This window comes from Camelus ferus, chromosome 16 (assembly GCF_009834535.1).
Source record: "Camelus ferus isolate YT-003-E chromosome 16, BCGSAC_Cfer_1.0, whole genome shotgun sequence".
Lineage (NCBI taxonomy): Eukaryota > Metazoa > Chordata > Mammalia > Artiodactyla > Camelidae > Camelus > Camelus ferus.
The window spans coordinates 11,377,554-11,392,322 of NC_045711.1; the positions used below are offsets into that span (position 1 = coordinate 11,377,554).

The window sequence follows — 14,769 nt, forward strand, 5'->3', positions numbered from 1 at the left end:
TGTGCTAGGGGTGGGAAACTGCGTCTCTCCGTCTTCCTAACCTAGCACTGGGCCAGGCCCACATTCGGGTTTGGTCTCAGGAGTCCGTAGCAGCCTCCTGAAAGTTACCAACCCATAGTTCAGAAAATACACACTTAAGCACAATTTTGTGTACAAGTTCAGGAAGTCTCTGCAGACATGTCGTCTCCAATAAGAGTCCAGGCTCTTTCCTTTCTGAACCACCAGTGACCTTACATTAAGAAACTTCTACCAAATTAGGAAGTGACAATGCTATAAAGTCGTAAGTCTTCATTTTCTAGAGCATAAGAGGCTAACATGTCTTTCCCATAGTTTTCCTTTTGCCCCCCTACACAACTCAGTAGCTTTTCTATATACTGAGTCCCATTTAGGGCCTTTGTCCTTGCTGTTCTCTCTTCCTGACCCGGCTGTCCAGATAGCTAGCCCATCCACCAGAGTTCAGCTTCAATTTCACATTCTCGGACTTTATCTTATTTTAAAAAAGTGCACTCATCATTTAAAAAGTGCTTATCACCAACTGAAATACTCTATTGCTTCTTTTAAAAATTGCCCATCTTCCACACCTGGAATGTTAAATTCTTTTAAGAGCTCAGAAGTTGCTTGTCTTGTTTACACTGTATTTCCAGCGCACCAATAGCGCAGTAACTATTTATTAAGAAAATAACAAGCGGGGTGTAAGGGCCCCAAACAAGAGAGCTCCAAGCCCCGATGTATCTGGAGGCCTTCCAGCATTCCTTGTATAGAGCACAGTCTGAGACCGGGAGGAGGGCTCTAAATAGTTTATTCCAGGGACGGGGGAGGGCCAGGCGGGCGTCCAGGAGCGACGGACCAGGTCGGTGGAGCCTCAGTGGGGGGCGCCCTGCGGAAAACAGAAAGTGAGGACGCAGCTAGGGAGCAAACAGGTTTTCCTAGACAGCTCCATCCCACGCCGTCCCACCTCTTTCTTCCTGCAATCGCCACAGAAGACACCAATGGTCGCGTTCACCAGCTGCAGCCCACACAGCAAGATCTCCAGGCACGAGGCGGCCACCAGCAGCGAGAAGAGAGTCACGTTCCAGTAGACAATACCAGGCGGCTGCACGCACAAGCTCCACTGCGTGCGGTTGTACAGATAAGAGCCCCTGCGGGCGGGGCGGGGCCACGTGAGAGGAGGTCAGGCGGAGTGCCCCCGCCCCCCGCCCCGCGCACGCGCTGAGGCAGATATGGAAAGGGCTGTTTTGGCCCACGTGGAGGAAGCTCTCTCGAAGCCGAGTCCTGCCTAGGTTTCCAGGCCCACGTGGGAAAGGCAAGTAGGCAGAGGTAGAGAATGGGAGGGACGGGGCTCGAATACAGGCCAAGCCTTACAAGGTCTCTTTGAAGTGGTAATCCCAGGTGTCATTCATTAAGCATTTGGGTCCAATTCGGAGCGCAGTTCCTGATACCGAGAGGCAGTAGATGCCACCAAGCAACCCGAACGCGGAGCAAAAGATCGAGCGCAGCATCTGGATGCAGAATACGAGGAGGAGTGAGTAGCCCCCTCTCCACTCGTGTCTAGACCGCACCTGGCTCCGTCCCTCTTATAACCGCGCTCGTCTCCAGTCACGATAAAATACATTTCTCGTCAAACCCCGGGGCTTGGAGTTGTGCTCACCCTAGGAGCCAGCGGCCGCGGAGGTTCATGGGGATTGTAGTCCCCTCTGGGCAGGCCCGCTGAAGCCTAAGATTTGCAGGTGCGAGGGAGGAGTGAGGTAGAGCCTAGGAGTCTGCAGAGGAACTCGGGAAGCTAGGAATTCTGTAGACGGGCCGTGGCTTTACGTATAGATAGTCTGAACCTGGATCTTACCCTGCAGCGATTTCCACAGCAGCCTGCACCACAACAGCCTTTGCCCCCTGCGCGGACGGCAGCAATTCCCGGACACAGTATCTATGAGAGAAGAGTCAATGTGATAGCGAGCCCCCCACGTCCCCAACTTGTATCCGTTCTTACCGCCTCCAGGAAGCTGCCTGTGATGGCCTCAGCCCTTTGGACTGCAGGAAGGCCTTATCTCTGGGGCACTGTCGAGCTCTGCTTTAATTTTTCTTTATTTCTGTGCCTATTTATATCTGTCCAGATTGTAGCCTCTAGGAGGGTAGGGCCCAATATCATTATAGCCCCTATAAACGTTCAGTAGGTGCCAACGGAACGGGAGTCAGGAGGCCTGAGTTTAATGCCAACCTTGTGCTCACTGCATACTCCATGAATTGATTCACCTCTGGGGGCCTCAGTTTTGTCCTCTGTAAAATGGGTCTGCAAGACCTACCTCCCAGGGCTGTTCTCAAGATCTTAACGGAATAACAGGTTGACGATGTCAAGATGGGCTAAGGGTAAATGCTCAGTAACTATAAAGTCCCTCAACAGCAGGTAGGAATAGTGGTGTTGGAGTGTCTGGTGAGTTGGGGTTATGCGGGAGGGTGGAGGAGCATGATAGTGAAGACTGCTGGGAAGTGTAGGAATCCCCAAGGTACAGCCCTGATCCTCTTTTGTCTTTCTTTCTCCTATAGCCCCGCCCCTCTTAGGACATCAGCTGTTCCCTGTAACAGAAGTTCCCTCATAAGTCGATGCCTCCAAATTCAAACCTGCCTGAAAGACATTCCTTTCCTTCAGTGGGTCTTGAATCTGTCAGTCCTTTCTTCTTCCCCACCGTCAATCCCTAATCGCCTCCCATGAGAATGATGTGCTCAACCTCCATACTAGGTTCCTGTAGCTCTTGCCCTGTGCTCCCCCGCCACTCCATCCTACATTACTACCATCAGATTAAACTTAGTTTTCAACTGATCTTTCCCAGATCCAATCCCGTAGGGTCTCCTCAAAGAGGAACCCATCAAGACTGAATTTGAGGCAGGAATTCAAGGCTCCTGACTTCGGCTCCAGCCTTATCTTTGTTATCCCAGGCCAAGTTCTCTGAAATTCCACAGCTGTTTGGATCTTTGCTTCCTTGGGTGCCTTGTCTGAGTCTGAGCTGAGTGAGTTTAATTCCATAATAGCGTCCACAGCAGCATTACAGAAACACCTGCAGAACTGAGTGAATTTTCCACCAGATGCTCCATGCTCTCACATGTCTGACGGCAGATCTAGGGTCAGTGCTGGCCTCCTTGCTGAGCCTCTCTGGCACTTACTCGGAAGTTCCTGGATCCAGAAATCCCTGGTATTTGGATTTACCTTTTGGATTCACCAATTTTGAATGACCTCCCCATTGGAGATGTTTACTTCTCTAGTCAAAGGGTTTGTCTCCTCTTGTTTACATTTCTGTCTCGCTTTCTGTGATCTCCTCTGATCGAAAAGAGAAGGATCATTGAAAACGCAAGAGGAAATGTGAAGGAAAAGCCGGGCTGGGCTAATAAGCTAACTCACAAATCCAAGTGCAACAAGTGTCGGATTACTGATCTAAGTTCTGCTGGGCGAACTCCTAAATCTAAGTTATTGGTGGCGGTTTGCTGCTTCCCTGTTCATGTTGTTTTGTTTTGTTTTTTTTTTTTTGCTAGCCAGCTGGATTCTCAAAGAGACATATCTGGCCTTGAAACGTTGGTTTGCTTCCTCCCTGCCTCTACTTTTGTGATAATGATGCTGCTAAAGCTGTTCCACGCCTATTGGCCGAATACCCCAAGCTTGTAATTAATCCTATAAAACCTCACGCACACATCTTGGAGGTGCTGAGAGCTTCTGAGTACAAGCCCCTCTAAGCCTGCCGGCATAATAAGTCTGAGTACTCCAACTCTGAGTGGTGCTTGTTTCTTGCTGGCCTGTCATTTCCGTAACAGAAACACTGAGTTTATAGCTCAAATCTGTTTACTTTTCTCCATCTCCATGGCTGTTGGCCTAGTCCAAAGCCACTAACATCTCCCCTGGGCAACTGCAGTGACCTCATTCTGGGTCCACTGCTGACCTCCTGCTGTCCATTCTCCACCCAGTAGCCAGAGAGATCTTCTTAAGTCCAATAGAAAAGGGACTAACTAGAACTCAGACTTGGCTGATGGGAATGCAATTAATATAAGCACTTCAGACAACTGTTTGGCGATGTCTCTGAGCGCTGAACATTTGCATACCTTCAGAATCAACAGTTTTCCTCCTAGGTATATATTCAACAGAAATGCAATTGTGCATTCACCTAGAGACATTTACAGGAATGTTTTGAGAGCATTATTTGTAATAAACCCACACTGGGAACTCTCCAAGTGTCCCTCAACAGTAGAATGTTAAAGTAAATTGTGATCTATTCACACAATGGAACGCATAAGAAATCATAAACCACGACTATATGTAATAATGTGGATGAATCTTACAAACATAATATTGAGCTCAAGAAGCCAGACCCAGAAGTGTCCATGCTGCACGCTTCCGTTTATATAAAGTGCTTTACAGGTGAAACTAATCAACGATGTAGACGTCAGGATAGTGAAGTCCGTTGTTGGTGGGGGCGTTCAGGCCTGGTGGGAGGCATGTCTGGGATTCTGGTAATGACCCCTGTCTTGATCTGAGTGCCAAGTACATGGGTGTGTTCCCTTTGTAAAAATTGGCTGAGCAGTACATGAAGGAGCTAGGCATTGTCTGTATGACGTAAATAAAAAGTTCCCCCACAGTTTAAGAAGTTCAAAAAAAAAAAAAAGGTAAAAAGTCCATCAGTAGTTTCTGGGTACTTATAATAAAATTCCAGTTCCTCACTGTGCCTTTCAGGGGTGCTGTGGCCTCTGCCCACCTGAGATCTCGTCTCATTAGACCTCAGCTGCCCTGGCCGCCTGTCTGGTTGTCGCTGCGAGAGCCTGTTTCTGCCTCAGGCTTTTGCACCAGTCCCCCTGTCTGCTACGCCGAGTCCTGCTTTTTGTCATTTGGATCTCAGTTCAGACATCATGTCATCTAGGGCCTTTCTTGAAAATGCTATAAAAAGTGGCCCCCCACCTTGCCCTCAAAGTTCTTTATGAGCACATCCTGCTTTGTCTTCTAGATGGGCCCTTGCTCGTGTCTTTGCACAGTGTTAACAGAGCGCAGGTTAAGGCACTAGCCTAGGCGCGCAGCAGCCAACACAACAAGCAGGGCTTACGGTCTCGCTTCCTGCTGTGTGTTTCCCTAGTGGGCTCACCGGCTTCAGGGAGAGCGGGGACCTCGCCTGTGTCCCTGTGGGGTAGCACAGACCATGTGACTACATTTGACACAGCATTCTCAAGGGTGGCAGCAAGAGGGTTGCTGGGAGTGAGCAAGTGGAGAGGGCATCGTTGGGAATCTCCCCAGAGGCAGGCTGATAAGATTGTGGCGCTTTAGACTGAGGCTGGAGAAGGGGGTGTGATGTGACGGAGCGTGAGTGTGTCAGCCTGGGAGGAGTGTGACGTCTCAGAGACAGTTGAAGTCAGAGCCATGGAGTGGAGTCCAACGGCCATAACGCCGTGCGGGAGGGGGAGTGGGAGAGAAGACCCGGACAGACGGACGGACGGACGGACGGGTGAGAGGGGACTGCTGAGTGACGGAGAAGAGGTCTCCCCATTTAGCTAAGGAAGGTGTGGCCAGCAAAAGAGACGCAGGTGAGGCATCCCCCGGAGAAGTTCATCAGCCAGCCATCCTGAGGAGTGGGGAACTGTACTGGGTTGATTTTTTGTCTTCATGCCATGAGATATTAAATTCTCTGGACCTTCCAAAAAGTTCCCCTAAATGGGGAGGGGGTGGCGAATGGGGGTAGGAAGTCCAGGAAATCTGGGTGTCCCCGTCCCCCACTCCTGCTGACAGATTCTAGTCTCCAGGAAGCCGCCAGGACCCACCCTTCTCCACCATCTGGACCCAGGTTCTGAGTTTATCCATGGCGCCCAGTGCAGAGTGGGCATCGGGAACGTGTGCTGAGAACGAATGGACATGGGGGCGGGGGAGGTGACACCAAGCTGATCTGTGACATCGCTGCCTGGCTCCAGATACTGTCATGCACCTGCCCTCCGCCGCCAAGCCCATCATTATCTTGCCCCGACAACCTCCCACACAATCAGCTGCTCCTTCTGCCTCAACGCTGGTAGCCAGTGTTCCCAGCATCTGCCAGGCAGTGGGGATGGGGGACGGGGCTTGGGGGTGGGGTGGGTGCAGGTAGGACATACTCCGTACCCTGGAGGTAACTGTTTAGAGCAGCGAGGCTCCTTCCCCTCAGACATTCAGCTCAGGACCCCGGGGCTCCTCCAGAACCTCCCTTACAGAGCGCTCAGTGTTTGGGGGCAGACTGGACAGGCTCCAGGTCCCCAGCAAGCCACTGCCATCTGGCAGCTATCCTTTTCCCTCTCTCCCTCTCCCTCCTGTTCAGAACCCTGGAGAACGGCACCCAGGCCCCTGGCCTGTGCTCTCAGGCCAGCCCTCTCACCATCAGGCCCCCGCCGATGAAGCCGGCCATGAGCCAGACTTGCAAGCTGATGTGATCCTTGGTCCAGGTGGTCCTCCCGTTGGGCACCAGCAGGAGAGCGTTGGCCGTGATGCAGATCAGGGAGAGGGAGACGAGGGAGAGCCCCACAAAGCGGGCACACTTCCCCGTGCACATGGCGGAGCGTCTGGTCAGGACAGGCCGTGAGTGAAAGTGAGCCCGAGCTCCCGGGACCCAGAGGAAAACAAGCCTCGAGCAAAGGTCGGGGAGGAGGTGCGCGCAGCTGGCAGGAGCTGATGATAAGGGACAGAGGCACCAGACAACCCGGGGCTGCTGCAAAGACACAGGCAAAGGGGAGGAGGTGGGGGGAGCGAGACACCCAGAGGAAGTTGCCTGGTGTTAGTGTGTTCTTCCTCTTTTTCTGCACACACGCCTCTCCACAGGCCCTCTGTCTGCTCCTTACCTGCTCTGAGACTTAGCCAAGTCTCTCAGACTCCGTTGCCTCATCTGATGCCCCTTGGCTCTCGGTTGGTGGTGAGGATTAAACGGGACATGGAGAGAAGCATTTTGTAAACAAGGATGCCCTAAGCAGATGTACTGTGGCCTCATCATCTCTGTTAGTCCCATAGGGAAGGTTCCTCCTGGAAAATGACTAAAAAAATAGTGGTGGACTTTTGTCGTCCTTCCGTTTCTCCTTGGTCTTATTGCACCCTCCTCCTTTTGAGGCCACCCTCTGTCTCTCAGGCAGGCTCTCGACTGAGGTCTGATTGATTAAAGCATCCATCTCCCTGGCTTCCATATTTGATTCAGTGATGGCCACGTGATCCAAGCCAATCCCGTGAGAACCAATTTCTGGTTTTTGTTGTTGGCAATGTGAGGTTGAAGTCCTGTGTTTTGTCGTGGTGCTGCCGTTGCTGGTGGCATAGTGTTGCCTGCCTGCTGGAGAGTGAAGTCCATCCAGAGGAAAGAACGATCGAAACTTGGGAGAGGGACTAAGTCTTGATGACGTCATCGAACTTGTAGATCCAGCTGTGCCTGAAGCCTGATTGTTCCTTGGAAAGTTTTGATGATGGGACTCACTTTGTGTTTCCGTCAACTGCAATATAAAAAGTCTTTTCTGATACAGAGATGAGGTCATTAAGCCCTTGCTGTGGACAGGGCCTCGTGCTGGAGAGTATAGGGATTCACAGTTGCATGCATGGGACTCATATATGGGGTTCGGGAGCAAAAAAGAGAGGGAAGGCCCAAGTAGGATGTAGGATAGTGGTGCCCTTGGAGAGATGAGGGTGGCAGGAAGTTCTGGGGGGCTTCAGAGAGCACGTGATGAGGGTATCACGCAGGAAGTGATGTCCAGCTAGTGGCCTCTGAGGTAGCTTGTCCCAGCAGCCCTCTCAAACGGCTACAGAGACATGGAAAACGGTGAGTGCTTACAGCTCAAATTGAGTGCCAAAATCTGGGAGGGACTCCTCCTGTTGATAAGACAGAGGAGCCGGACAGAAAAATGTACGAGGAAGTTATTCCTTGAATCAGAGGATATCTGAAAAAAGGAAATGCTTGGCATCTCCCTGATCCTCCCTGTTGTATCGTTTAGTGTTTTATATTTTCTTCCATGTTGTTTCTGATGTCTCTTTCCATTAAATTTTCTCTCTCTTTTTATGAAAGTTTTTACATCCTCCTGTGTTTTATTTATTTTATTTTTTTTATTGGAGTACAGTCAGTTTATAATGTTGTATCAGTTTCTGGTGTACAGCATCATGCCTCAGTCATACATAGACATGTATTCATTTTCATACTCTTTTTCATTACAGATTACTACAAGACATTGAATACAGTTCCCTGTGCTATACAGAAGACACTTCTTGTGTATCTATTTTATATATAGTAGTTAGTATGTGCAAATCTTGAACTCCCAATTTATCCCTTCCTATCCCTTCTGTGTTTTAGATGGCATGGTTTAAATCCTGGTAGTGGTTGCTTGTAAGTGTCGCAAAAATATTCTTTAACTTGTCACCTTGCCTCTTTCTGAGAAACCTCAGACTGCCTGTCATCCCAGAAGCCTTCTTTGAGGGGTTCTGTACAGATGGTTTATGATGCTTAGCTTTATGGCTTATGGCTACCTGACCATCTGATCCTGTGATAAAGATTGAACTATTTGCTCCAATTCATAAATCCCTCCTGCCCTTTACTATATCATTTTGTAGCCTCTCCCACTAGAGGTATATTCTACCTCCCACCCTATGGGCACAGTGGAAGGTGGGCAGAATTGGCAATATTCCTGTTCTGGGCCTCAGTCTCAAGAGGCTTTGTGTGTTGCTACTTGACATCTTGTGCCCCATCGTTGCCATGGAGAAACATGCCCGAGTTAGCCCACTGGTAAAAGGAAGGTATAAGGTACAAGGAAAAGCCCTTGATCAGATCCCAGCCCACATCAAGTGACTTTCAACAAATCCATATACGTTTGGGTGAAGTAAATGCTTGTCTTTGTAAGTCACTAAGACTTTGTGGGATTTTTTGTTCCACAGCAGTAGCTGACTGACACAGACCTCATTATCCGGGCCACAGTTGATTGATCCAAGAATGATTAGCTGAGCAAAAGCAGACATGAAACCGGAAACTTGTGAGGTAGCTTGAGGTGAGAACTCACCCAACAGAGGAACCCTCACTGAATGATGACTGATCAACATATTGGATCATCATTCTTAGGAAAGGTGACTACAGACCACCTGAGAGAGTCATTAGAACTGAGGGAAGTATGAAAGCAGTGCTTGAAAAAAAACCGTGAGGCAACTGAAACAGTAAATAAGCAGAAGCCATGAGAAGAGAATTGTGTAGAATACAGTTATTCAAAAACAGCACAGGAGAAGGAAGCACATGGACTGGGGAGTAGAGGTGGAGAGCCTGGGTCCAGGTAAGGCGATGAGGAGAGGTTCTGCAGAGTCACCAGAAGTGATGTTGAGTTACCTGAGCAGCTGTGATGCCCGCGTAGCAACCTTCCCACTGTGGGCCTGGGGAGGGGATCCAGCCATTGTCCCGATGGACCCGGAGTAGGGCCAAGAGCAAAGTGCATATTCTTCTCACGTTCAGCGATCCTGAGTCTGAGAGGTGGTACTACTTTTCAAGCTAATTAAAGAGAGAAAAGAAAACTTGTGTGTGGGGATGGCCCACAGATATTCATTTATATTATATTTTCTACACTTCTGTGTACATGAAATAATGTTAGTAGTGTTAATGACACCAGGGGGATTCTGAAAATTTTCCCCAAAACAAGTTAAGAGGCACATCGTCCTGAGGACTGAAAGAAAGAGAACTCTTGAGAAATATTTACTGTAGGATTCAGGTGGAATTTTCAGGAAGGTTTTCACTATACTCTCCTGGAAGGAAGAGCAGAGGACATTAAGGAAGAAAAGGCTGAGATGAGAAGGCACCAGCGTCTTTTTGAGGGAGAAGAAGGAGAATTTCTTGGAAACTCAAAATGCACAGAGTGCTGAAGCTCACGTTGGCAGCACCAAAGAAGAGAACTCAAAGTGAGACCAAGTGGGTGAGGGATACAGAGGACAGACTTGAGCAAAATTCACAGGAAAAGGACCAAAAGACTAGGAAAAAAAAAAAAAAAAAAGGACCAGCAATGAAAGCAGCAGAAGGGAAGGTGATAGGGAGAACAGAGAGGAAAGGGAAGGAATCCAGCTGCTCCCAAAGACCAGAACAGGGCTGGTGGAAGCGTCCCCACAGATAACAGATCTGTGCTGGGAGAAGGCTTCCCTGGGCATACATTCACTTGAGTTAGCAGCCTGGAGGGCATCCTGTATCCCAGGTGAAGTATGAAAAGTGAGCTGAACCTAGATCCATCCTGACAAAACGTGTGACTTAAAGGAAACATCTCAACAAAGTTAAAAGGCTTCCTAAAAAGGAACAGAAGTCTGTCTGACTTGAGGCTTCTCTGTAGCACTAAACATCCAGAAGACAACGGCGCAATGTCTTTAGTTATGACAGTGAAAAAAAGCCATGACTCAATTACTGTATATATATTCAAGTTACGTTCTGTGTGTCAAAAGCAACAGAACTGCATTTCTGAGAATGTTTGGGTTTTGAAATACCACTATGTCTCTTCCTCCTTCCTCCTCCTACTCCTGCCCCCCCCTTCTTCTTCTTTTTCTCAGTAAGAGAGGACATGAAATAAATACTCCAAAATAGGGAAATCTTGGCATAACTAAATAATTCTTAGAAACCCAGTTCTGAAACTGAATGTTTTAAAAAATCCTTTTAAAGAGAAAACATATAATGTAAATTCTAAGAAATATATTAACAGTAGTAAAGATGTCAATTTTTTTTGAGGAGCGAGGCAATTAGGTTTAGTTATTTACTTAAAAATTTTTTTTCAAATGGAAGTATTGGGGATTGAACCCAGGACCTCATGCATGCTAAGCATGCACTCTACCACTGAGCTGTACCCTTCCAACAAGATGTCAATTATTTATTGCCTGCCATGACCAGAGTCCATTGTAAAGAGATATATCAGGTCACAGAAAACCAACTCTTCTGAAACAAAAAGGGCATTTACTGGTTCAGGCAGTCAAAAATGGGGGGAAAGTATTTGTGAGAGACATATCTGATAAAGGATTGTTATCCAAAACATACAAAGAACTCTGAAAACTCAACAGTAAAAAAAAAAAAAAAAAAAGAACCACCTGATGTAAAAATTACATAAAAGACCCGAATAGACACCTCATCAAAGAAGATATATAAATGACAAATAAGTATATGAGAAGATGCTCAACATCATATGTCATTGCCCTACAATATGATACCACTACAAACCTATTAGAATGGCCAAAATTCAAAACACTGACAATATCAAATGCTGATGACGATGTGGAGCAACAGGAATTCTCATTTATTGCTGGTGGAAGTGCAAAGTGGTACAGCCTCTTTGGAAGAAATTTGGCAGTTTCTTATAAAACTAAACATACTCTTACCATATGACCTAGGAATCTTGCTTCTAGGTATTTACACAAATGAGTTGAAAACTTATTTCCACATAGAAACCTGCATACAGATATTCATAGCAGCTTTATTCCTGATTGCCAAAACTTGGAAGCAACCAAGATGTCCTTCAATAGATGAATGGATAAATAAACTGTGGTACATCCAGGCTATAGAATATGTTCAGCCCTAAAAGAAATGAGCTCTTAAGTCATGAAAGACATAGAGGAAACTTAAATGCACCAATCTGAAAATGTTATAAGTTATGTGATTCCAACTATAAGACATTCTAGAAAAGGCAAAACTCTAGAGGCAATAAAAAGGTCAGTGGCTACATGGAAGCAACCTAAATGTCCATCAATAGATGAATGGATAAAGATGAAACAGCCTACACTCTATGCAGTAAGTATCTCTCCAAATAAACCTACCTTTACTCAAAAAAAAAAAAAGATGTAATATACATATATAATGGAATATTACTCAGCCACAAAAAAGAATGAAATAATGCCATTTGCAGCAACATGGATGGACCTAGAGATTATTGTACTAAGTGAAGTAACTCAGACAGAGAAAGATGAATATATGATATCACTTATATGTGGAATCTAAAAAAATGATACAAATGAACTTATTTACAAAACAGAAACAGATTCACAGACATAGAAAACAAACTTATGTTTACCAGAGTGGAAGGGATTGGGGGAGGGATAATTTAGGAGTTTGGAATTAACAGATACACACTACTATATATAAAATAGATAAACAACAAAGACCTACTGTATAGCACAGGAAACCTTACTCAATATCTTGTAATAACCTATATTGGAAAAGAATCTGAAAAAGAATATACACACACACACACACACAAACACACACACACACACACACACGTATCTGAATCACTATGCTGTACACCCTGAAACTAACACAACATTGTAAATCAACTATACTTGGGGGAAAAAAGATCATTGGTTGCCAGGGGTTCAGCAATGGGGGAGGGTTGAATAGGCAGAGCACAGAGGATTTTTAGGACAGGGAAATTATTCTGTACGATACTGTGATGGTGGATCCATGTCATTATACATTTGTCAAAACCCATAGAATGTACACCACCAAGACTGAACCCTGTGTGGACTATGGACTTCGGGTGACAGTGATGTGTCAATGTAGGTTCATTGACTGTAACAAAAGTTCCACTCTGGTGGGGGATATTGTTAGTGGGGAAGACTGAGCGTGTCGGAGGCAGTGGGTATACGGAACTCTCTGCACTTTCTGCCCACTTTTGCTGTGACCCTAAAACTGCTCTAAAAAATAGTCTTTTTTTAGTGTCCAAGCTGAGAGAGTAGATCTTAAAAGCTCTCATCACAAGAAAAAAAATTGTTACTATGTGAAGCAATGGATGTTAACCCAACTTACAGTGGCAATCATTTTGCAATATATACATGTGTATATCAAATCATTATTTTGTATATTTAAAACCTATACGATGTTATCTGTCAGTTATGGCTCAAATTTTAAAAGGTCGCCAAAAAGATTACAGTGGGTTTTAAAATTGAGACAAAAAGCTAATGATATATTTAGAAAGTCACAAAGTAGTGCATCAAGAATTGGACGTGGGTGAAGGTGTTGATTCTGTTGATACCATGTGGTCAAACAAGAAAGCACCAGACTCGCAGGAGAACAATCTCGGTGACAGTAGGGGAACACCCTTGAGAACTGCTGCATCACGAGTGCCCTTGATGGCACAGAGGACAGTGTGGTGCGGAAAAACACAGACGTCGGTAACTCAGGCAGAAAATGAATCAGAAGGGTCAGACTCTGAAGAAACTCTGGGAATATTTTAACCACTATTTCACTTACAGTTTTCTTTTCCTGTATGCATGCACTAGCATGATTTTTTTTAAGGGCCCTTAAGACCTTTTAATTATAAAATAAGCATTTCAGGTGCTAAGAAAACGCAGTGTTATAATTTACAAGGCAGCATCTTTTCTTGGCGGTACACAAAATGATAGCTTGTGTTACAATTGCAGGTGTCTTAGATTCAGCGAAATTCAGTACTGAGCATCCTCTCTGGATGGGCCCAGTTCTGGGCCCAGTAGATCAAGCACTAACCTTGCCCAATAAGGTTCCTCCCTGTAGTTTAGATTCTACTTTGGGGAGACAGGCAATAAACAAGAAATTAGAGACTGTGCTAAATTCTGTACAGCAAGCAGCAGGATGTGATGGAAAGGGATGCGGGCGGCGGCTACTCTGGAATCTGCGGTGAGGGAGTGAGAACCACACCGAGACCTGGGCAGGAGGGGTCCCTGCCTGGCTTTCTGCTTAGTCCAGTGTTTCTCCAACTTTAACCTTGTGCAGATCTCTGGGGGATTTTGTTAAAATGCAGATTCTGACTCAGTAGGGCTGGAAGAGAACCAGAGAATCTGCATGTCTAACAGGCTCCCAGGTGACTGAAGCTCCTGTTCTAAGGACCGCACTATGGTGGCCAGGCTGCGGGGTGCCCTGCGTATCACAATGACTGAAACCCGAGGCCCCTTTCCATCCCTTTTGGCCTGTGAGAAAGTCTTGGAAAGTTTGTTAACTGACTGCGCTAATGGGGATTATAAGAGAGCATCGTGCTGGCTGGAGTGGCCTGGGGACCAAGGGGCTGCAGCTGTGTGTGCACCGGTGGATCTGGTCAACCACAGAGGAGCCTGGGCCCAGAGCAGCTTCTGCTCACCCTGCCCCCGCCATCCTGGGCTGACCCACAGGCTCGGAAGCCCGAGCCCTGGTCCAGGGAAGAATCTGGCTCCTTTAGCCTCTGAATTGTGAGGAGGCTAGCAGGCCGAGGGTGTGAATGTGGGCCAGGCCTCGGGCATACCTTGATTTACACATTTAAGTATTTATTTATGTATTCATTCATTCATTTATTTATTTTTATTGATTCAGTTATACATGTACAAGATAGTGAATGGATTTCCCTGTGTTAAACGGTAAGACCTTGTTGTTTTTCAATTTTATATCTAGTAGTTAGTATCTGCAAATCCCAAACTCCTAATTTATCCCACTCCGCACCTTGTGCATTTAAGTACTTCGACTTAGGGTTTATATGCCTTCATTTGTGCTGCTGTCCTGGTCCTTACAGATGTTAGCAGTGGGCCTGCGGGATATGAAAGTAACAATAACTAACGTAATAGTAATGGCTGTACGCCAGGCTCGGTTCTAAGGACTTAACACATGTTAACTCCCGGGATTCTCCTAACAAACCTACGAATGGTTTCCTCATCCCCGTCTTGTAGATCAGGAAACTGGAAGAGCCTGCATTGGAACCCTGGCGGTTGGGCTCCAGGGTCTATGCGCTTGACCGTGGAGCTCTGTGGCCTCTGCTCAGAGAGGGGAGCATCCTGGAGGAAGCCCAAAGGACAGGAGGAGGCAGGCACACGATGAGCTG

At 46.7% G+C, this 14,769-nt stretch overlaps 1 protein-coding gene across 1 annotated transcript; it reads right to left on the minus strand.

Moving 5' to 3' along the window:
• Positions 1–652: 652 nt before the first annotated feature.
• On the minus strand, positions 653–6,712 carry LOC102523232 (transmembrane 4 L6 family member 5). Its single transcript, XM_006180399.3, has 5 exons — positions 6,363–6,712; positions 1,841–1,921; positions 1,363–1,499; positions 956–1,139; positions 653–877 (listed from the first exon to the last, which is right to left on the minus strand). Exons 1-5 carry the CDS (start codon positions 6,534–6,536, stop codon positions 863–865), a joined length of 591 nt encoding a protein of 196 aa, XP_006180461.1. The 5' UTR covers positions 6,537–6,712; the 3' UTR covers positions 653–862.
• Between the last annotated feature and the right edge of the window lie 8,057 nt (positions 6,713–14,769).

What these genes read in the sequence shown, in the direction of transcription:
- LOC102523232 (XM_006180399.3), bottom strand. Translation starts at nt 6,536, where the DNA reads ATGTGCACGGGGAAGTGTGCCCGCTTTGTGGGGCTCTCCCTCGTCTCC. An exon ending in TCATCGGCGGGGGCCTGATG is followed by an intron (nt 1,922 to 6,362) that starts GTGAGAGGGCTG and finishes CTTCTCTCATAG; the next exon opens with ATACTGTGTCCGGGAATTGC. An exon ending in TACCACTTCAAAGAGACCTT is followed by an intron (nt 1,140 to 1,362) that starts GTAAGGCTTGGC and finishes CCCCGCCCGCAG; the next exon opens with GGGCTCTTATCTGTACAACC.